We start from the raw sequence: 23032 nt of genomic DNA on the forward strand, positions 1-23032 counted from the left end.
GTTTATAAGCTTTCAAATGATACCTAATTTATGATAACTGTGATATAATAAAAAAGGCGATAAAAAAAAAATATTATATTTTAGAGGATAATATATATATATTATAATTTTTAGAGGATAATATTATATTATAATTTTTTATTGAAAAATACTAGATTATATGTTTTATTATGAACTTTTAGCATAAAAACAGAAGTTTCAATCATTAAAAGTGGGTGCATCGACTTTTTGTGACAAAGGTCAGACCTCCTATTATGATGCAGATTTTTTGAGGTGCACTCTTGTCATAAATTCATCAATTACTCTTCCTACATAATTTGTAACACAAAACAGGGGTAGAATATCTATTTAGAAGTCTTTGACCTTTCCAACGATATATAATTTGTCATAATTAGATTAGGATTTAATAGAAATATAGTGAAGTAAAGTTAGGCGTCCCGGTAGCGGGACGGTGACAGTTAAGGGGTTAAGCTCAGTCGTGGCCATTATTATATCTTTACATCAAAGCATGTAAACATTGCCTTGACATAATTCCAACAAAATTCAACCAGATTTCATTCATCAAAATGTAAGATGGCAAAATAGCCCCCAATTGAAGAATCACCCATATGTACATTTATGATTTTACTCTTAATAGTTTATATGGATATTTTATATATGAGACATATGTCAAAATATACATACATAAACACATTTGTATGGGATAAATTTATATATTAATGGAATTGTTCAAATTTCGAATAGGTTTGCTATATAATAGCTGTGCATATATACATAGGCCTATATGTTTTTACTTTATATGTGCATAAATGTCATATATGTTTATATTTTATATGTACATATATTACATTTGCATATGGGAAGACAAGCTGGACTGCCTTCCTTGGCCAAGACAGTTTTTGGTGGTCTCCCAACCTGAGCTGACAGGTGTCTCTAAAAACCAGCCTGTCTTGTTTAAGTGTTTTTGTTTTTCAGCAGGGCAGTCGTGTGACAGTGCTATCTGAATCTGTTATCTATCTGTATGCTGCTCTCTGGTCGACAGGTGGCGCAGGTCCGTCTGAACCATAGCCTTCTGTATAATTTTTTTTTTTTTTTAAGTTTATTTAAATAATTCTGCAACTTTTGTTTTGGGAGTACTATCGTCTTATACACTTCATATCATATTTTCCCTTACACATGTGGGATGGATGCGTATAAGTATCCTGTTAACCTATAAGCTTAAGTTTCGTTTTGCCTGGAAATAACTCTTCCGCAAAAAAAAATCCTTTGCCTGGTTCATATGAGAGAGTGTGTTGACCTGAGAGCTTTAGGTATTAAACAGAATGAACAGAAGAAACAGGAGTAATTATCTCTCTATAGCCGCTGTGCGCGCAATTGGATTGGATTTCATAGAGTTCATAGAGGAAACAAACAGGAGATCCATTACTGACAGAAACACACTCAGAGACATCTACAACGAAGAGTTTCGAGACAGGTAAAACAATGAAAAATGCACATCAGTGGACGTTTTTATTATTTGTCAGTTAAATGAACAAGTGCATCATCAGTTGCACCTTTGTCTTAACAGGGACGGTCGTGTCAAAGATCCAAACTTCTCTAGAGTCATCTTTGCATTGAGAAACGGCAACAAAGCGCGTCTTTCCAGAACTGGTCACGTTTTCTTTAACAGCAATGTAAGAAACCTTATTTACCACTGGCTACCAGTCAGCGTCAGCCAGATGATTTATGCCCGTTTGAAGTAGCTTGGACTATTTGTATTTCCAGTATCAGTTGATTAGTCTTGTAAAGGTCCTGGTAAACCCTACTGTAGCCTATGTTGTGGGGACAAAACAAAACGTAGCTACTAGCCACAAGAATGGAAATTTGACCATTGGCGATACAACATTTCGGGGGAAAGAATTGGTCCCTATAAGAAAATAGCTTATAAATCCTAGAAATTATTATTTTATTTTTTTTAGGTTCAGGGTTAGGATATTTAATAGTTAGGCTACATTTAAAAAAATCATTATGTCTATGGAAATTCCCCATAAAACAAACTGTAACACAGGGTGAAATCAAGAAGGGGAAGGGAGAGCTGGATCCAAATGCAATTATGGGGCTTTTTCATGGGCTCGTTTTGCGGTCCGAGCGCGTTTGTTCCCGGCGAACCTTGGTGCGTCTGCGTGCATATTACGTCATCGCAAACGTGCATGATAGAAAACAGAACGCGGGTCAGTATTGTGTTTTTTTATTAATTCGCTGCTATTATGCGCAGTTGAGTGAACAATACAGGTTTACTGTGCGTGTGTCACATAAGGTGGCCTTCTGCTGCTTGCAAATGAACTCTTTTGAGGAGCCAGTGGATTTCCAAATTTGGTGCCCTGGTTTCACGCGCACTGCACGAATACACTGCAGGCTCACTCTCATCCAAGGTAAATCATCAACACTATCATTCCTTATAAGTGTTTTATTTAACTGAATACATCACAATAAGTTAAAGCGCATGCGCAGGTCACTTTACTTCCTGAACAAGTGCGCACCCGAGTCCGTGCTGCTTTCACATTCACGCGAACCGCCGCGGCACGGTGCGGGAACAACCAAACTCAGACCACCTCCTCTAGTCTCGGGTTCGGTACCCCAGTGCGCATCCGGGTCCCATGACACCGTTCACATTAGCGATTTTTCATGCGAACCGTGCCCCGTTGTGAACTAAACTGCCAGTGTGAAAGCCCCCTTAGTTTAATAAAAAATTAAACAAGCAAAACCATTTTCAAGCTCAGCCAAATTCTGAGCTTGAAACCCTCCCCTCAGACATCACACCAAATATGCATACTTTTCTATATCCGATGTAAGGGTGAACTCATAAAAAGTCCAATTACACAGATGTAGTTTCCTCTAGCAGAGGTTTTAAATGCTGGTTTCAAACACCCAGTTCAAAACCCTCATAAATTACAATAACGTTTGTTTTTAAAAATTAGAATTAAAATTCCAAAAATATTTTTTGCTGTAGCTTTTTGGCTAAAGAAGTGATCAAAATATAACCTCACTAGCAAATTAGAAGGTAGATTTTGACTGAAAAAAGTTTAAATGTGTTCTCAGGACAAGAGTATTTTTCACAAATCTCTGGGTAAGCTGTCACATGTTTACATTTTTTTATAAATGTATTTATTTATTAAAACTTGACCAAAAAAATGGTTGGATATTGATTGGTAGGCCTACCATTTATCGTTTAGTGTTTCATAATTATTTTAACTTTTATTTAACTTTTTATTTTATTACTTTGTTACTTTGTGGTAGAAATTCCTCTACTCATCTGATTTAAAGGGTTAGTTCACCCAAAAATGAAAGTTATGTCATTAATGACTCACCCTCATGTCGTCCCAAGCCCGTAAGACCTCCGTTCATCTTCGGAAAAGAGTTTAAGATATTTTAGATTTAGTCCGAGAGATTTCTGTCCCTCCATTGAAAATGTATGTACGGTATACTGTCCTTGTCCAGAAAGGAAATACAGACATCATCAAAGTAGTCCATGTGACATCAGTGGGTTAGTTAGAATGTTTTGAAGCATCGAAAATACATTTTGGTCCAAAAATACCAAAAACTACGACTTTATTCAGCATTGTATTGTCTTCCGGTTCTGTTGTCAGCTTTCTGACAGAAAGCTCTCGGACTAAATCTAAAATATCCTAAACTGTGTTCCGAAGATGAACGGAGGTCTTACGGGCTTGGGACGATATGAGGGTGAGTCATTAATGACGACATAATTTTCATTTTTGGGTGAACTAACCCTTTAAATTAACCCAGGTGTCCCAGACACCTATGAATTTATACTCTAACACCTAAGCATACTTCAGTACCTGTTCGAGTCGGACAATGTCTCGTCCTTTTTGAACACTATCACTCAGGAATAAGGTCTCTAGTGCTCCACTAAACACTATCACTTGAGAATAGAAGTAAGATCTCTAGTGTCTAGCCTGCGCAGCAATAATTAGACAGACTCCCGAGAATGCCTTGTATTAATCACAGAGAATTCCACCCGCAAAAAAAGTACAGCATGTTTAATAATATAGGAGAATGGCAAAGGTGACATGATTCATTACATCATTTTTATAATATGATTGGTTCTTCATTTTTATAATTCAGCTAACCTGTCTGTTACTAAGTAAAAGTCATGAGTTTATATTTAGACGGCTGTCTAATTTTGTTTCCCTTTTTGTTATGTTCAGGCATGATTCAGACACACTTTGGCCCAAGTGTTGGGGACATGTAGTTTTCAGAAGCATAAATGTAAATCCTGCAAGGAAAAGAAATGATAGTTATGATTAATTTAAAAATTCTGGTTACACTTTACAATAAGGTTCATTAGTTAACTTAACATTATTTGACCTATTAACTAACATACAGTATTTATTAATCTTTGTTAATGTTAGTTAATAAAATACAGCTGTTCATTGTTTGTTCATGTTAGCTCACAGTGCATTAATTAATTTTAACAAATACAACCTTTGATTTTAATCATGTATTAGTAAATGTTGAAATTAATTAACTAAGATGAATAAATGCTGTAGAAGTATTGTTTTTTCTACACTATGGTAGTTAACTAATGATTGTGAAGTGTTACCAAAATTACTTAAAAGGAATTAGCTGAAAAGCCTATATTAGGCTATTTATTTGCCCATTCCCCATATGACAATATAGTGTGACAACACACCTTAGCATAAAATACAAGGAAAGGCTACTGTTTCTCACTGCCTGGAAGTTTTATGTATATGGAGAGTTGAAGAACATACATTTTTCTTTGCTCAGTTTAAAATGTATTACTTATGTAAAGACTGGCTTTTATTGTTTAATGTGGTTTGAGATTTAGCAGAAAAAATATGATGCAGCTTAGATGTAGTGCACTCATGAAAAAGGTCCATCCAGGTCCGGGTGAGGCTGCATGATCAATGGTTCAGACGCTGTCGGAGACAGCAAAACCAAGCTACTCCCGCTCCGAGTAATGCTAGCTCACCGCCGCCTCCTAGTGGCCAGGAGGCCTCCAGTCCAGGCCCAGAGAGTGGAGTCAGAGGAAGGAGAAGATTGGCGAAAGACATCCTACAGCGATTGAACAGTACAGACAGGTGAGCTGGTACACTTCATACATTTTATCCTTTACCCAGACTGGATGTAACACATAGGCAAATAATAATTAGAATTTCTTTTATTATTATCTCATAATGTGAAAATTGCAATTGGATCTTGCAAGTGCTTATTTATATAATAACATCACAAATCCGTAGTACTGCTCTTCTCTTTAACAGGTCCCATTTTATAGCTGATAAGCATGGGGTGCGGGTGTCCTCAGAGCTTTATATGAAGGATGGAAAGATCCAGATCTCTGTGGAACGGGCAGAAGTTTATGAGCTGAAGCTGTTTGTGGAGAACACGGGTCAAGAGGCCGTGTATTTCACTTACTACACTGCTCTTCACTGGCTGCAGTGTTTCACTCTGGAAGACAGCAGGAAAGTCACACGCAACAATCCACTCCGTCTGGAACCATGTGAGTGTGGCCGACACTTGACGTACTCATCCAATTGCACCATGTTGTTTGGAGGTTACATTTGGATATATATATATATTTTGGTTTGACTCCTTAAATGTGATCTATCAGAAGTGAAAGTTAACTCTTTGGGTTTTTTTTAAATAGGTGAAAAGTATGAGGTGACTGTGAGATTCAAATGCAGTCATATCGGAGTTTATTCAATTACTCTGGCATTTGAGTTTAAGCAGAACACCCAGCCCACCACCCGTCCCTTCCACATTGTGCGCTTCATTGGGGCCGAGTACAGGACTAAGCTTGCAGCACTACTGGGTCCTACAGCACCATTCAAACCCCTGAGACTCAACATCTCTGAACCCGAAAACTGTAGAGTGGACGAGGGTGTTCCACCTGAAGGGTAAGAGAAACATCTCACACGGTATTATATGATGACTGTTTAGTTGTAAATAAAATATCAAATATTATGAAAGTTATTCTTTTAAAATAATAATAATAATGAAAATTAAATAAATAATAATTAAAAATAATACATTGACACATTTAGTCCTGCTCCTTAAAGTTATAGAAATGTAAATAGATATTTTAGCTTTATTTATGCCTTTATTTATATGCGAGTATCTCCATGTGTTTTTCAATCCTGTAGTTATGTTCAGAACTATCTTGAAAATGTTCTGCCACTGGGGCAATACACTCCTCCTCTTGACGTCCCAGTGCTGGCCAAACTCATGAAAGATGACCGGATCCTCAGAGGAGAGTTGCAGGAACTTCAGTAAGTGTCATTCAAGTGAAATATTATTGCCATTTAAAATAACTGTTTTCTATTTTTATGTTGAATGTAATTTATTCCTGTGATGTAGTGATGTATGTCTCGAGACCGGTCTTGGTCTCGAGACCGGTCTCGAGACCACTTTTACGTGGTCTCGGTCTTGTCACGGCCTTGACGGTCTTTGGTCTCGGTCTTGTCTTGGTCTCGGACCTCTCGGTCTTGTCTAGGTCTCGCTGTCTCAGACCGACATAGTGGTCAGGGGATTGAGCAATACAATACTACAATATCCACGACGATATCCGCAACGGATTGAAGCGCGCGTCCGAGTGAAGACAGTGCGGTGCGCGCGAGCCACGCGAGAAAACACTGTATCCGCGCCACTGATCGCAGCGGCAACGAGCACTTTGATCACTTGATTTAAAAAACACATATCATCAGGGTGCGATTTGTGAAAAAAACAGAGGGGGGTATGTTTTGAAAAAGTTTTATTCATAAAAATAAATCATGAGAACATGAACTTCATCACTGCATTTGCAGGAATTGTAAAATCTTTTTTCTTATTAACTCATGAAGTAGCCTAACGCAATATGTTTTACTCTAATAGCTTATCATGTACAGTTTTTGATATATTAATATTTAGTAAAACACATATCAGTGACATGATGGGTTTTACCTTCATTCAGGAGATTTTGGGTAACTGCACAACTGACAGATGACTTTGAGCGCACCGCCCACGGTGTGTGTGTGTGTGTGTGTGTGTAACCATAGCGACAAAAACGACCAACTTTCGGATCCTGCACCTAAGCCTATAATTTCGCTTTTAAAAATATAATTATGTATTTAAAAGTTGCAGAATGGATTCATTTGGAGACTTCGAAATCAGCAGAGATAGGCAGGCAAATGCAACACAACATTTGACAAGTTATTGCTTAGCTTCAACACTAATGTTTTTTTTCCCCTCCGGTCTCGACTTGGTCTCGGTCTTAGTCTCGACTTGGTCTTGGTCTCGACTTGGTCTGTCTTGGTCTTGGTCTTGGTCTTGTCTTGGTCTCGATACCATCTGGTCTTGGTAGTGTCTTGGTCTCGGTTTAGGCGGTCTCGACTACAAGTCTACTGTGATGACAGGAATGTGTCGTGAGATGGTAGATGAGGATTCAGTTGCAGAGTGATTTATTAAATAACAGACAGGCCAGGTACAAACTCCAAAACTCTGATACAACGGAAAGGAACACAAGAAACACGTAACATTGACAACGAACTAGCACAGGACTGAAGACACAGGGAGATTAAATAGGGCAACAAACAAAAGAGGTAACAAGGCAGGCAGGTGGGGGTAATAAACCAATAACAAGATGGGCGGGGTTAGATAATAGACAGGAGAGCACATGGCACAAGGAAATAACATGACAGCCATGTGCTCACAACAGACCAGACAAAAGGTGTGTTCGACTTCATGCAGCTCTGCGCAGACCGATCGGCGGCTGACTTGAAACAGTGCATGCCGGTTAGAAATTTTGTCCGACTTGATGCAGCGCTGACGCCACATGACTGTGACGTATGCCATCAAAGTAGCGCGAGAGCGATTCGAGAGTAGCCGGAGGACTCGAGTAGCGCAGCTTCTCAAGAGCGGCTGCACCGGGCTGCACAAGCTCTGATGAGGTCACAGCTGTTCCACGGTTCACCGCATGACAACGATCACGTGCGTTTTCGTGTTTATTCTCACACCTTTTAGTTCCATTAAAGCTCACAAATCATTATTTTTTATAACAGTAAACAGTCTTTTCATGTACACGCGGTGTTATATTGTGTCATGTTTATCAAAATAAAACTGATTAAAAAACGTTGACTCCACTTCATTAATATAGGCATATTCTGAACTTTATTCTTGTTCAAACAGATGCTGTATGAAGCAGTAAAGTATTGAATGAAAATGTGTCTGAAATATCTGTGTATTTGGCAAATATTGCATTTATTTCACTTCAGCTGTGGTGAAGTAGCCTATGCAAACACCACGTGAGCGGTCACTACGGGAACCAGAAAATGTCCGACTTCACGTCTCCGTTTGCAGCTCCTCCCCGCCTGCACGCGGCTACTCTCGCCGATCGGTTACATCCATGTCGAACACACCTAAATACAAACACATGACAAACCAGAAGTGTCACAGCTCTGTCACTAACCCAACTGTGACAGAATGTCACATGATCCTTCAGAAATCATTCTAATCTGACTCAGCATGTACATGTACATGGACCCACACACAATCGTGGACACACTCTAGATTTACTTATCAGTAAGGGTCTAAACATTTCATCGATTGTTATTAAGGACGTAGCACTGTCTGATCATTTCTGTATTTTCTTTTATAAATTGATCTCTCCTGCCATTGAAGCTAGATCTGTGTCTGTCAAGAAGCGATGCTTAAATGAGAACACTAGTGTACTTATTTATGAAGGCTATACCTTTAACACCAAGCATATCTGCTGACTCTGTTGATTTTCTCCTTGATTCTTTTAACTCAAAAGTTAAAAGTGTAATTGATGATATTGCTCCTGTGAAAGTCAGGAAGAATAGTAGTAGACTAAAAGCACCTTGGAGAAACTCAACAGTTGTGCAAAATATGAAAAGACAATGCAGAAAAGCAGAGCGCATGTGGCGGAAGACAAAACATGTAGTCCATTATAACATCTACAAAGACAGCATCATGCTTTCAATATGGAACTAGGCAAAGCTAGACAGACTTTCTTCTCGAATATTATAAACAGCAACTTAAACAACACACGCACTCTTTTTGCTACTGTAGAGAGACTGACAAACCCCCCAAGCCAGATTACCAGAGAAATGCTCTCAGACAACAAGTGCTTCTTTCTTCTCTGAGAAAATCAATAATATCAGAAAGGTGATCAGCACATTCTTGAGTTGCGCTGGGGTCAGACAGATCAAACCACAACCTGAGAAAGTAGTTACTATGTCTGATTTAGAAATTGATGGCAAAACTTTGGAAGAAACCGTACAGCACCTTAAAACATCAACCTGCGCCCTTGACGCACTTCCCACATGTTTTTTCAAAAGTGCATGTGTTAAACTGTTTAGAAGCAGATCTCCTACAAGTGGTAAACTCTTCACTTCTCTCTGGGAGTTTTCCAAACTCCCTGAAAACTGCAGTTGTCAAGCCCTTCCTGAAAAAGAGCAATCTGGATAAGACCATATTAAGCAACTATAGACCGATCTCAACTCTTCCTTTCATATAGGCAAGATCCTTGAGAAAGTTGTCTTCAGTGAGCTGAACAAATTCTTAATCTCGAATGGATACTTTGACAATTTTCAATCTGGTTTCCGACCGCATCACTGCACAGAGACAGCGCTCATAAAGATAATAAACGATATTCGCTTAAATACTGATACAGGCAAATTATCAGTACTGGTACTACTCGACCTCAGTGCTGCATTTGACACTGTCGATCACGACATACTTCTTGACAGGCTGGAAAACTGGGTGGGGCTTTCTGGGATAGTCCTAAAATGGTTCAGGTCATACTTAGAATGGAGAGGTTATTATGTGAGTATAGGAGACCAAGTCTGAGTTGGACATCCATGACATGCAGAGTCCTTTCAAGGCTCAATTCTTGCGCCACTCCTGTTCAACCTGTATATGCTCCCAATGAGCCAAATAATGAGAAAGAACCAAATTGCTTACAGCAATGCAGACGACACACAGCTCTACTTAGCCCTATCGCCTAACGACTACAGCCCCATTGACTCCCTGTGCCGATGCATTGATGAAGTCAACAGTTGGATGTGCCAAAACTTTCTTCAGTTAAACAAAGACAAAACTGAAGTCATTGCGTTTGGAAACAAAGATGAAGTTTTCAAGGTGAACGCATACCTTGACGCTAGGGGTCAAACTACTAAAAATCAAGTCAGGAATCTTGGTGTGTTTCTAGAGTCAGACCTTAGTTTCAGTAGTCATGTCAAAGCAATAACTAAATCAGCATACTATCATCTAAAAAATATAGCAAGAATTAGATGCTTTGTTTCCAATCCAGACTTAGAGAAACTTGTGCATGCTTTCATCACCAGCAGGGTGGATTATTGTAATGGACTCCTCACTGGCCTTCCTAAAAAGACCATAAGACAGTTGCAGCTCATACAGAACGCTGCTGCCAGGATTCTGAGCAGATCCAGAAAATATGAACACATCACACCAGTCCTCAGGTCTTTACACTGGCTCCCAGTTACATTTAGGATTGACTTTAAAGTATTATTACTAGTATATAAATCATTCAATGGGCTAGGACCTCAATACATTGCAGATATGCTCACTGAATATAAACCCAACAGATCACTCAGATCATTAGGATCACATCAGCTAGAAATACCAAGGGTTCACTCTAAGCATGGCGAGTCCGCTTTTAGCTATTATGCCAGCCGCAGCTGGAACCAGCTTCCAGAGGAGATCAGATGTGCTCCTACAGTAGTCACATTCAAATCCAGACTCAAAACACATCTGTTTAGCTGTGCATTTACTGAATGAGCATTGTGCCACTGTGTGTCCGACTGATTACATTAATTTTTATTTCTGCATTCTCCGTTTGATTCTAAACTACTGTATTCTTCCTTTTAATTCTAAACTGAACTCAAATGGCACTGATTGATTTGATGAACCGGTGTTTTGCACTGAATCCTGTGGTGGAGTTTGAGAGGGATTGACTCATGACTGTCAAGGGAACACTGTGGTGACTAGTACAGATTATTAGTCTGGTACGGATTATCAAGAGAACACTGTGGTGCCTAGTACAGATTACCGGTCTGGATTGGTACAGATTACTAATCTGGTGGGCTCCAGGGTAAATCCAGGGTACTACTGAAAATCCACAGAAGAATACTGAGCGTCATGGGGAAATCGCAGAGTCAAAATAAGATACACCGGTGATTTGCCAGATGAGAAGTTTATTATATGTATCATCGTTTTACTATTTTAATTTATTTTACTCTAATTCATTTTATAACTGTATCATCTATCTCCTTTAATTCCTTTTATAACTGCTTTAATTCCCCCTGCTTTTATTTTGTGTCTATTTTCTGCAAAGCTCTATGAATTGCTATAGTGTGATTATTATAATTCCTTTCTATGTAACGCTTTTGAATAACTGTTTGAATTTTCCTTGCTTTTATTTTGTGAGTATTTCCTCTCTATGTAAAGCACTTTGAATTGCCATATATGAAATGTGCTAGCAGCTATATAAATAAACTTGCCTTGCCTTGCCTAATATGCTGATAGACTTCAGTTAGAGTCCTTCAAATGTCCAATTATGCCATGTAGAACTGGTTTGAGATCAGTTTTAGGCATGTTATCAGGGGTGCATCTTCCCATTTGTTGGTGAATATGGATTTGCATACAGTATATGCATTTATATACTGTATATGCATTTGATGAGACTTAAAATAAAATGTAGTTCATGAATTCCCTGGGATTTTAACCTGTGACCTTGGCATTGTGTCAAGTTTGCTCAAGAATTCCTTGAGCAAACTTGTGGAATATACTGTATATATATACTGTATATATATATATATATATATATATATATATATATATATATATATATACTCTCTGTACGTTTCATATGTTCCATACTTATTTTTTGTGTCCCTTGGTGTGATGTAGTAGTTGTTAATATTCCTAATGTGTTTGGTGATGTCTAGGTCATTACTGGAGAGTCCGCTGAGCTTCCATAATTATGCCGAACGCTTTGATTTACTGCTGCACCTGGAGGAATGTCAGATGCATGTGGACATCAAGAGATACAACAGAGAGGAAGTCACCTTACTCAGGGACTCTGACAAAAGACTACTGGTCTTAAACGTGAGTGGAAATGTCTTTTTTAAGCACTTCCTGTGTTGGAGATGGTAAGGATTTTGAGGTCTGTCTGTGTATCTCTTGTGTTAAAGCTCCCTGGTGTATCAGAGAACAGGCCATCAGTCCTGAGGGGAGATCACCTGCTTCTCACCAAGAGTGAGGAGGTCAATTTCTCAACTGTGACCAAATACAAGGGCTACGTCCACAGAGTGGAACTGGATCAAGTCAAACTGGGCTTCTCCAGAAGGTATGAAGTATGAGTGAGATTTCATACAATACATGTTGTTTGTGGCATAACACCACCCCGTATCATATTTGCTGAATGAAATTCAATACTTTGTTGTTGGTGTTGTTTTTTTTGTTTTGTTTTTAAACTAATTTTGGGGTGCTGATTCCAAAAATGATCTGCATTTCGAAGCATTTTTGCTTTCGACAACCATTTGTAAGGTGAAGAATTCTTGCATTATCACTTAAACACCAGAAAAACTGCCACAAAGAAATGATTCCTATCTTCCCCTGAGCCAGGTTAGAACTTGTTAAATTCTCAGCCGATTTTTTACATGTATGACATTATTTTATGCCTAAACCTGATTTCAAGTTTAAAATTCAAGTTTAATGCAAACATGGCCCAGATGTTATGTTACATCTGTGGGTGTTTTACTTATTTATTTATGAACTTGTGTTTATGTAAAGTTCTTGAGCATTAAATGGAGTATTTTGGCAAATATTTTTTTCATTCTTTTGCAGATTGTATGTGAAATTATACATTTTGAATACTTCTTTTTGTTGAAACTTGACATTTCACTGCTTTTGTAATGCATTAAAGCTGAGACATATATAATCTATATATATATATATATATATATAGATAGATATATAGATAGATATAAATAATCTTCATTTCTTTTTCTTTTTTTTTAACTACATGATGGAAAGTTTTTATTGATATTTTTAAACTCAGCATCATCAAATTAGGTAATATTAGGTCTTTTTTTGAAAATAACCTGAATTTTTTCAGAAGAAGCAGGGCAGTGTAATCAGTCAATTCATCAAGAGATGTCTATTCATTGAAAATGTGTTTGTTGTGTGTGTGTTAAGGTTCATTGACCATGTATACATAGATAAGATGAAGTTCCGTGTGGAGTTCACAGTGAATCGTCTCCCATTGAGACTGCAACACAGAGCTGTACACATGGCGGTCCAGCACAACCTCAGAGATGTGCTGTTCCCCGTGGGCTCAAGGACTGTGACCCCTGTGTCTCCCCCTGCACTGAGGTCAGTAAGACCCAGACTTGCTATTAATATGCTATTATTATTATTATGCTGTTAAACCTTCAGAGGGAAACATTGAGTGTTTCAGCACAATGTGTGTGTCTCTAGACTCTTTGATCAACAGCTTGAGAGGAACCCTGAACAGTACAGCGCTGTATGTAACATCGTGGCCGGTACGTCCAAGCCGGCACCGTACCTGGTGTTTGGACCTCCTGGCACTGGTAAAACTGTGACTATAGTGGAGGCCATCAAACAGGTAAAACTGGTTATCATACACACCAAAGTAAACACATGAAAATGTTATATGGTATTATACTTGCCTGCATGAAAGATTTTAGTGTAAAAGCTGATGCATTCAGTCACTCTTTCTGTTTGTTTCTCTGTTTCTCAACATCTCTCAGGTGGAGAAGAATATACCCGATGCCTATATCCTAGCTTGCGCTCCTTCTAACAGTGCTGCTGATCAACTGTGTGAAAAGTTGATCACTAGTCAGCATGTTGATGCACGTAAAATATACCGACTCTACGCTAGTTCACGCAATCCAAAAGAAATCCCTAAAATTCTAAAGGTTAGTGAATACAGAAAAAAATAAAATAATATATATATATAATATATAAAACAAAAAAATATATTTTTTAATAAAGACAAGATATTTTTTAGTCACACTTTATGTAATGCAGTGAAATTCATGTATTATTAAGTGGCCAAATGCTATATGGAGTTACTATATGCGAGTTTGCTTTTAGTTTTTATTTTGATTGTCCGTGTGTGTGTGTGTGTGTGTGTGTGTGTGTGTGGGTGTGTGTGTGTTTAGAACAACTGCAATGCGGAGGGAGAGATGATTATTTTCCCATGTAAAGAGGATCTAATGTCCTACAAGATCCTGGTCAGCACTATAGTCACCGCTGGCAGGTGAAGGGCGTCATCTTATACAAATGCTATAAACTCACATTTCTCTCACAGATATGATTTACAGCAGTCAGTAATCGCTGTGTCTGTGTTGGTAGGCTGGTCAGTGGGGGTGTTCCTGTGGATCATTTTTCTCACATCTTTGTGGATGAGGCAGGACATGCTGTGGAGTCAGAGACCATCATCAGTGTGGCAGGTGGGCAACCACTCTCGCTCAGATGCGTGTTTGCCCTGTTTGCCTTCAATATGTACTGTAGTAAAAATCTTATAGTAGTGAGATCCGTTTTTGGAATCATTACATTGTCTCATTGGGTGTGTTTAGGACTGCTGAATGCAGAGACCGGGCAGCTTGTTTTGGCTGGAGATCCCAAGCAACTGGGACCAATTCTGAGATCTCCTCTTGCCATTAATCATGGGTTTGGTGAGATGCACATATATACAGACACATCACACACTCGAACTATAAACTAATTCATTTCATGTTAAAATTATGTTCCCAATGAATTATGTTCCCAAAAAATAGTATTGTTTACCATCTAAGCTTTAACAATCGCTAAATCATGACTGTTGTAAATAAGAAAAATGGAGGGATAAGCAAAGTGGTGTGTTTTATCGTTTTGTATTGTAATCTGGAGTTGTGTGTCTTTCCTTTAGATGTCTCTTTGCTGGAGAGGCTGATGACACAGAATGATCTTTATAAGAAAGATGACATTGAGTTTGACAAACGCTACGTTACCAAACTTCTTCTGAACTACAGGTAGGACACACCGGTGTGCTTAGTTCTTAAAGTCACCATGAAATCAAAATTGACATGTTATGTGGGTGGCGGATGAACCCATGCGCAGACAGTATGCAATCACAGAACGTTTATTGTAGACAGAAAACAGGGAAAACAAAACCCACGAGGGGGTAAAACAAAGGCAACTCTGACGAGGGAAGACTAAACTAGACGAACACTTGACAAACTAGACTATAAACTAACAACAGAAACAGGATCAGTAAAACACCAGACAAAACTCTCACAAGGTACTCACAGGTTAGTCAGCAATGACTCACACAACGTATGACCAAGTCAAACAATGAACCGACACAGGACAGCAAACACAAGGGGATTATAAAGGGAACACTAATGACAAGGACAGGTGAAACTGACTAGACAATAATGCTGAGACGAGGATAACAGGGGGGCGGGGTAACGAAACGAGACAACACAAGCACATGGCCCAAACAACAGACCATGCGCTTGTACATAAAACATGGGTCTGTCATGATCCTGCCACAATACAAGAAGAATACAAGGACATGATGGCAGAATCATGACATGACAATTCTTATTTTTATGGAGTATGGCTGTATTTATTAAAGAAATATTTACCCATGTACATCATTATTATTCTTTTTATAAAATGCATGTGCTCTTGTAATATTTCATCAAAATAACTTACTCTTGTAACGACATCTCTTCACTAATAGTCCGTGAGGCGGGGAGAAAATTGGTATCAAAAAGGGCACCAATTCTAATGGTTATTTTTCAAAACAGGCATGCCCCCTGACCACAAAAATGCATGATAGCGGTGCCATGTAGGTAGCTTAAGCCTTAAGGTATGAAAAATACCAATTTTACATCTAATTGTGCTGAAAAATTCTAATTATGCAAACTAAATCTCAACATTGATAAACTGTTATATTGACATATCTATTGCTTTAGATCTTCTCTTTTATGATGAGATATCACTGTGAAATTAAAAATAAAATAAAATATATATGCTCTTTAGGACAGAAAATATACAACAAAATAAAACACAGTTTTGGAATTATATTAACACAAAATAATATTTTGTGCAAATATGGTTCAATATATCTCCCTTCGAACGGTCATATGTATTGCGTAGCTATACGCTATGGGGAACCAACCCAATCATGCTGTGCTATGATAAGAGCAACGACATCTTCTGATGTCAGGATGCTTGCATAAGGGTCCGAAGCAAGGGCCTTTTGGCATGACGTGTTGAACGGGCAAAAGCTCTAATTATGATGGGCCTGGCTCACTGAGGCTGACTTCATCACAGAAAGGATATGTGCCTGCAGTGCAGGGACTTCCAAGTTATAAAACCTGGCGTAGATGGACTGCGAGGACCAGCCGGCCACTATACATATATCGCCAATAGATACTCCACTGGACCATGCCCAGGAGGAGGCCATGCCTCTAGTGGAGGGAGCTGTGATGCCTATGGGGCATTGCAGGCCCATAGAGGCATATGCTAAAGCCATAGCATCCACCAGCCATCGGCATAATCTTTGCTTTGTGATCAAGCACTGTGCGAGCACCGAAGCTCATAAAGAGCTGCTCTGACTGTTTGTACTGAGCGGAGCGTCTGTACCGGGCAGAGTAGGTGTAATTGCTGCTCATCTTCCGATGTGGGAAGAGCAGAGAGAGTGATCACTTGTGCTTTAAACAGGGTTGAATGAGTTTGGAGAAAAGTATCAGTGACACCTCACATAGGTTTGGGTCCTGGTGACACTTCACATGGGTTTGGGTCCTGGTTTCTTGCTGAGCACCAGCCAGAGAACACAGACCACTTAAGAGCATAGAGGCGTCTTTGTGGACGGAGCTCTAGCCTCATTGATTGTGCTCAGGACACTCGCTGGGAGCTCCACTAGCTCCCGTCGAGGGGCCACACATTGAGGGCCCATAGTTTGGGACGGGGGGTGCCAAATCTTCCTGCTCGCCTAGGTCTTTCCTCAGGGGTATTGGCCATGGGGCTGCTGTGAGCAGCAGAATCAACTCGGGGAACCAAGGTTGGGTCCGCCAGAGAGGGGCCACTAGTAGGACTGAGTGTCTGCCCTCCCTGATCCTCTTTATGACCTGAGGGAGGAGCAATACTGGAGGAAAGGCATACAGGGGAAGGCTGGGCCATTCGTGGGCCAGCGCATTCCTGCTTTTCGAGAAAAATATTGGGCAGTGAGAGTTGTCTTTGGAGGCAAAGAATTTGACCTCTGCCCTCCTGAAAACACAATTTGAACTGTTTGGGGATGGAGGGTCCATTCCCCTGGGGACACATTGCCCCGGGACAGCATATCTGCTTCCTGGTTCAGTTTCCGTGGAACATGCGTTGCTCTCAGCGAGCGCAGGTTGTTTTCTGCCCATAAGAGGACACTTCTGGCCAGTTCGTACAGTCGTCTCAACCTGAGCTCCCCCCTGGCAGTTTATATAGGACACTACTGTTGTGTTGTCCGTGTGGACCAGGACATGGTGACCTGACAAACGTGGTAGAAAGGTTTTAAAACCACCAGCAATTCTAGGCAGATGATATGAAACCGTCCCTCCGTGCTGGTCCAAGCTCACCCCTGACTCCAAGAGACTGGGTTTCGACCAGGGCTCTGGTGCAGCCGTGGTTTACCCTGACATAGAGATGGCTTTAGCGCCATGATTGGGGGGAAACCTGTGGTTTTAGCCAGTACTGCAGTATGTGTAGCATACTCTGCGGACGTACTTATGAAGCAGAGCCCATGAGGCCTAGCATCCTCAGAAAGGTTCTGTGGGGACTCTTGGTCCCCGCTCTAAACGAGCTTGCGAGTCGCTGAATAGCCAGAGAGCGTTTGTTCGATAGCCACGCCCTCATTGCAAAATTCATTCTTACCTGTTAAACGGAGGCATTTACAGACTGGTCTTAAGTTTAAAACAATGAGTTAAAGCTGTACTCCACTATGTTTTCTGCAAAAAAAAATAATCACCATAACAATATTTTTTAAACAAGTTAAAATTTCGACAAAATTCCAACCTAGATATCACCAAGTATGCATGTTTTGGTACCAAAAATAATGAATTATAGAAATAACCGACCGTAAATGGAATTTGCCAAATGTTTGGCGGGTCAAACATAAAATTGGTGATTTTTTTACCTTAAGCTACCCACTAAGAATTGCTATCATGCATTTTTGTGGTCCAGGGACATCCCTCTGTTGAATAAAAAAGAGTAGCATTGGTGCCCTCTTATGAGACAAATTTCTGAAATTTGGGGGTTTGCCTCACAGACTATAATGATGTGTTGAATGATGAAATGGCACAAGAGCGGGACCACCTGTCAATCACATGCAATTGCAAGAAAAAGAGTCAAAATTGTTAGATAAAAAGTTGCAATTACCTGTCTTTTTTAATCCATGGTGGAAACAAGCTTTTTTGTTTATTTAGACACATTTTCAATTATTTAGACTACCTACTAGGTGTCAAGACCAAGATAAATAAATACACAAAAGAATAATAATACAGGTTTTAGAATAGTATGGTATATGATTAAATTTTTAATATTGTCTATTTGTTAGTGTTGTGGCAGATAACATTATATTACTGAATAAGAGACAAACATTTCCAATTGTGTCACTGTGTAACAGTGAGGACAGGGCATCCTTCCTTTTTTATAGTCTTAACTCTCAGAATGTTATCTTTCTAGGCCAATGATGGTATTTTCAACCTTATGTGGAACATTCTTAGACTTGTTCATCATATTTTATCATTGAGTGGAGGTCACATACCAACACTCTTTAACATTCCAATACAATTCCATATTAGAATAAGGTTTGTGTGTGCTCTCTTACTGTCATATGATGGTCACACACATCTTAAAGATAACATTTATTCCACATTAGTTTTCAGACAAACCATGACAATTTTTATATTATGCATTTATAGGACCAATTTTAAAATTACATAGATGCCATAGTGTGCACTTATTGTATTCTCTCTCTCTCTCTTCAGGTCTCATCCATCCATTCTGAAGGTTCCTAATGAGTTGTTCTATGATGGGGAGTTGAAGGCATGTGCAAATGAGATCAGCTCTAACCAGTACTGCACTTGGGAGTACCTGCCCAAAAGAGTATGAGACATATTAAACAGCACTTTAGTCACTATAGTTAAATCAGTTTCCTGGAGATTACCCATTTGTGTATTGTTTTTTTGTGTTTTTTTACCCCCCCCCCCAGGGATTTCCTGTGATTTTCCATGGAGTTCCTGGGAAGGATGAAAGAGAGTCGAACAGCCCCTCATTCTTTAACACCTTTGAAATCGATATCATCATAGATTACCTGAAGAAGCTGCTCCTGACACAGGCCAAGAGGGGAATCTCTAGAATCTCCCCAAGAGAAATTGGCATCATCGCCCCCTACAGGAAACAGGTGGAGCCTGCTCTTGGACAGCCCTATTCTGTCACCAAAAAATAGCAGTTAAAAATATCATGACACTTCTCTTAAATCTCTGATGGTTTGTACCATCGCTTTACTTTCTCTGGGGGTTGATTTCATAGGTGGAGAAGATCAGACAGGCCATCAAATCAGAAGAGGACCTCCAAAAGTGCATGTGCATTAATGACCTTAAAGTTAGTAGACACTCTGGTATGGCTTTTTATCTTAAATTATCTTAAGACAAAATGATATCCGTCTCCCTTTGTGTGTTCGGTGTGTTGTGTAGGTTGGTTCCGTGGAGGAGTTTCAAGGCCAAGAGAGGAAAGTCATCATGGTGTCAGCTGTTCGCAGCAGCGAGCAACACATCACTTTCGATGAACAATTTAGCATTGGGTTTCTCAAGAATGAGAAGGTACAGACCCCAAACTTTAAAAGGGTAGTGTAATATCACAACATGATGTGAACTTGAACTAAGTTGTGTGCTATATTGTGAATATGCTCTTTCTGTAACAACGTGCTAAAACACACTTTAGTCTTGAATTTGTTCAATTCATGTCTTGTTCTTTAGAGATTCAATGTTGCGGTGACAAGAGCAAAATCCCTGTTCATCATGGTGGGAAACCCCTTCATTCTGCGGACAGATGAAATCTGGGGCCGGTATATACTGTACACTTGCAACTTACACATGGATGAAATGCAAACCCTGATGAGAAACTGACTAAATGACTTGTGTCTCTTTTGTATTTTTATAGGTTTATTGACTTCTGCTCCGAGCAGGGAGGTTACACCGGGCTTCCCTTTACCAGTGTAGAGGGCATAGAGGAGGTTGAAAAGCGTCTTCTTGCTCTCAACTTTGACGATGAGAGTGGTGAGACAGGCTTTAATTATAAACCTCTGGCAGTCACAACACATCGTTTGACTTAAACCTGTTTTTTTTTATGCCACAACTTTACTGGCTACTGTAGATAATCTTGATAATAATCTTTCTTGGGATGAAAAATTCAACTTGATTTAGTGTAATCTCCTCAAAATACATGGGAAGTCTTCATTTCAAAAAAAGAAAATTCATGGAGTAGTCATGCATGTCTGTTGATGTTCTGCCAAAAACATCACATGGTGTCAAATTTCAAGGTTTTGCCTAAATGCAAATGCATTGCAAACAGGAGGCTGTCCTCTTTCCTCCATTTTTTTTCAGAACCGGTTGTCAGCAAACAAAAACATATGCTTCCCACTTTCATAAAGGAAGATCTTGTAGGGCTTTTAAGACTTTAAAGAACTAGTCTAACTGAATTCAATCACAGTTCAAAAATTATATCTCAAATAAATATCACTTACCGGTAATATTGTTCTATAAATAATTAGCTTCTGCACAATTTGAAAAGTTACCAGCAGTCTTGTTCTATGGTGATTTATAGTTTAACAATAGTAAGTAATACATAGTAATAATAGCTACAATAGTAATTTAAATATAACTACTAATAATATAGCCTAAATAACAATAGTATATTAATAATAATAATGGTTTCAAGAAGGCATGATGTGAAAAAACTGACTGTTGTGTTCTTTCTCCCCCTAGTGGAAACTGAGGAGAGTGCGGTCCAACAATATCTGAATCCTGAATGGAGACATGATTACTAAGAAAGAGCCAGTCTTCACTAGCCATATCTGTTCTACACCTTCTTTTGAAGCTAGCATTGAAATCCTGGATCTTCCCATTCTTTGGGTGCACACTAAGATTTTTACTGTACAAAAATACTTTAATCTACCCTGAAAAAAAGACCATGTGGACTGATTTATAAACCACTGTTTTTTTGATGATAAAGTGCCTTTTTTATTTCTACATTAACAACAACATCAACCATTTTAAGTCAGACTGTACGATACACATTGTACCCAAAACATTGTACAGTATTAACTTGGCTTAAATTTCTGTGAATTTAAATGTGTAAATTTCAGGCTTGCACATAACAGAATTTTAATCATATATATATATATAATCAGATGACAGAAAATATTTTAATCTACCTTGAAAATATGAGCACATGGACTGATACATAAACCTTTTTTTTTTTTGATAAAGTGCCTTTCGGATTTCTACATTAAATCGTTTTTCTTAATTTGTTCATGATTGTAAGATAAATCAATTCAAACATTTTTTGTTTCACTCTGCATAAAATGTGACCTTTAAAATTGTTTATTTTTAACATCTGAACATTGTCAGTCCCTTTATTAATAAATCCTTTGTTCTTTGGATTTCAGCTATGCTTTCATTATTAAACCACAGACAATCAGACATATTAATATATTCTCAAAGGAAGTCCATTAAAGGTGCAGTAAGCGATTTCTCAGAATTTTTGAGAAAATACATTTTCTGATATTTGAAATCATCAAAACAAACAAGCCCCTACCCAAAAGGATCACACCCCCTATCTGGATAGCTCCGCCCCAAAATTCACAAACACGCTATCAAAGTCCCTTTCAAGGAAAGTCTGTTCACTCGGCGGCCATATTTGCAATGCCTCCGGCCAGCTATTTCGGGCACCCAAGACCAAGTCATATCTATTTGAATGGGGGAATCCTGAAATATAAAAAAAAAAACACTGCTTGCCAAACTCACAATTAAATAACATATTTCAAATCAGGAACAAAATCTGACATTAACTTTCCCCATAAATGTTGTTTCTTATGTTCAAATAGCATACTTTTTTTTTTTTCAGGCTAGACCATCCAATGCACATGTGCAGTCCTAAGCACAAGTCTCTGCAGTGATGCAATTACTTTATCAATCAGCAACAGGCTCTTTTACTTTTACTCTTTTAGGCGGGACATATTCTGCTGTATTACGTTGCAGTTTCTCCCATTCATAAGTAATAGGAGTAAACCGTCTTTCTATATCTATACTCTTTGACGCTATGCAGCACAGGCAGCTCCCCCCTCATGAGTGGACACGTCCCTTATTGCTGATTTGCAAAGTGTTTTTGGTATTAGCCACTTTCAAGAGCGTTGCTCAGAAATTGCTTACTGCACCTTTAAATGATTGTGAAACGAAAACATCTCCTCTGTCGAGCGGATTAAAGGGATAGTTCACCCAAACATGAAAATTCTGTCATCTTTTACTTACCCTCATGTTGTTCCAAACCTGTATGAGTTTCCTTCTTCTGTTGAACACAAAGACAGTTGATGGACACCATTGACTTCCACAGTAGAAAAAAAAAAAAAAAACTATGGAAGTCAATGGGGTCCATCAGCTGTTTGGTTACCAACATTCTTCAGAATATCTTTTTTGTGTTCAACAGAACAAAGAAACTCATACAGATTTGGAACAACATGAGGGTGAGTAAATGATTGCAGAATTTTCATTTTTGGGTGAACTATCCCTTTAAGGCCAATTCACACCGGACCGACAGACGGCAAGACATTTCAGCGTGGATCAGATGTGTTTTCAGTCTGCTTCAGTCCGCCAATTGAACATGCAGAATCGGATTTAGAATGTCTGAGAGGTGACATGCCTCTGTCAGTGCAGTGTGAATAGGC

General features: G+C 38.9%; 1 protein-coding gene across 1 annotated transcript; it reads left to right on the forward strand.

Moving 5' to 3' along the window:
- The first annotated feature begins 1264 nt into the window (after positions 1-1264).
- mov10b.2 (Moloney leukemia virus 10b, tandem duplicate 2) lies at positions 1265-21482 on the forward strand. Its single transcript, XM_056260855.1, has 22 exons — positions 1265-1474; positions 1568-1673; positions 4903-5099; positions 5280-5518; positions 5666-5915; positions 6162-6287; positions 11985-12144; positions 12231-12385; positions 13237-13413; positions 13519-13666; positions 13812-13979; positions 14226-14323; positions 14419-14516; positions 14643-14741; positions 14975-15077; positions 19077-19194; positions 19301-19492; positions 19621-19692; positions 19785-19910; positions 20067-20155; positions 20251-20366; positions 21075-21482. The coding sequence occupies exons 1-22, from the start codon at positions 1323-1325 to the stop codon at positions 21134-21136; spliced, it is 3051 nt and encodes a 1016-aa protein (XP_056116830.1). The 5' UTR covers positions 1265-1322; the 3' UTR covers positions 21137-21482.
- The last annotated feature ends 1550 nt before the right edge of the window (positions 21483-23032 follow it).

The sequence above is a fragment of the Rhinichthys klamathensis genome, unplaced genomic scaffold (assembly GCF_029890125.1).
Source record: "Rhinichthys klamathensis goyatoka isolate OS25496 unplaced genomic scaffold, OSU_Roscu_1.1 h1tg000180l_1, whole genome shotgun sequence".
Taxonomy (NCBI): domain Eukaryota; kingdom Metazoa; phylum Chordata; class Actinopteri; order Cypriniformes; family Leuciscidae; genus Rhinichthys; species Rhinichthys klamathensis.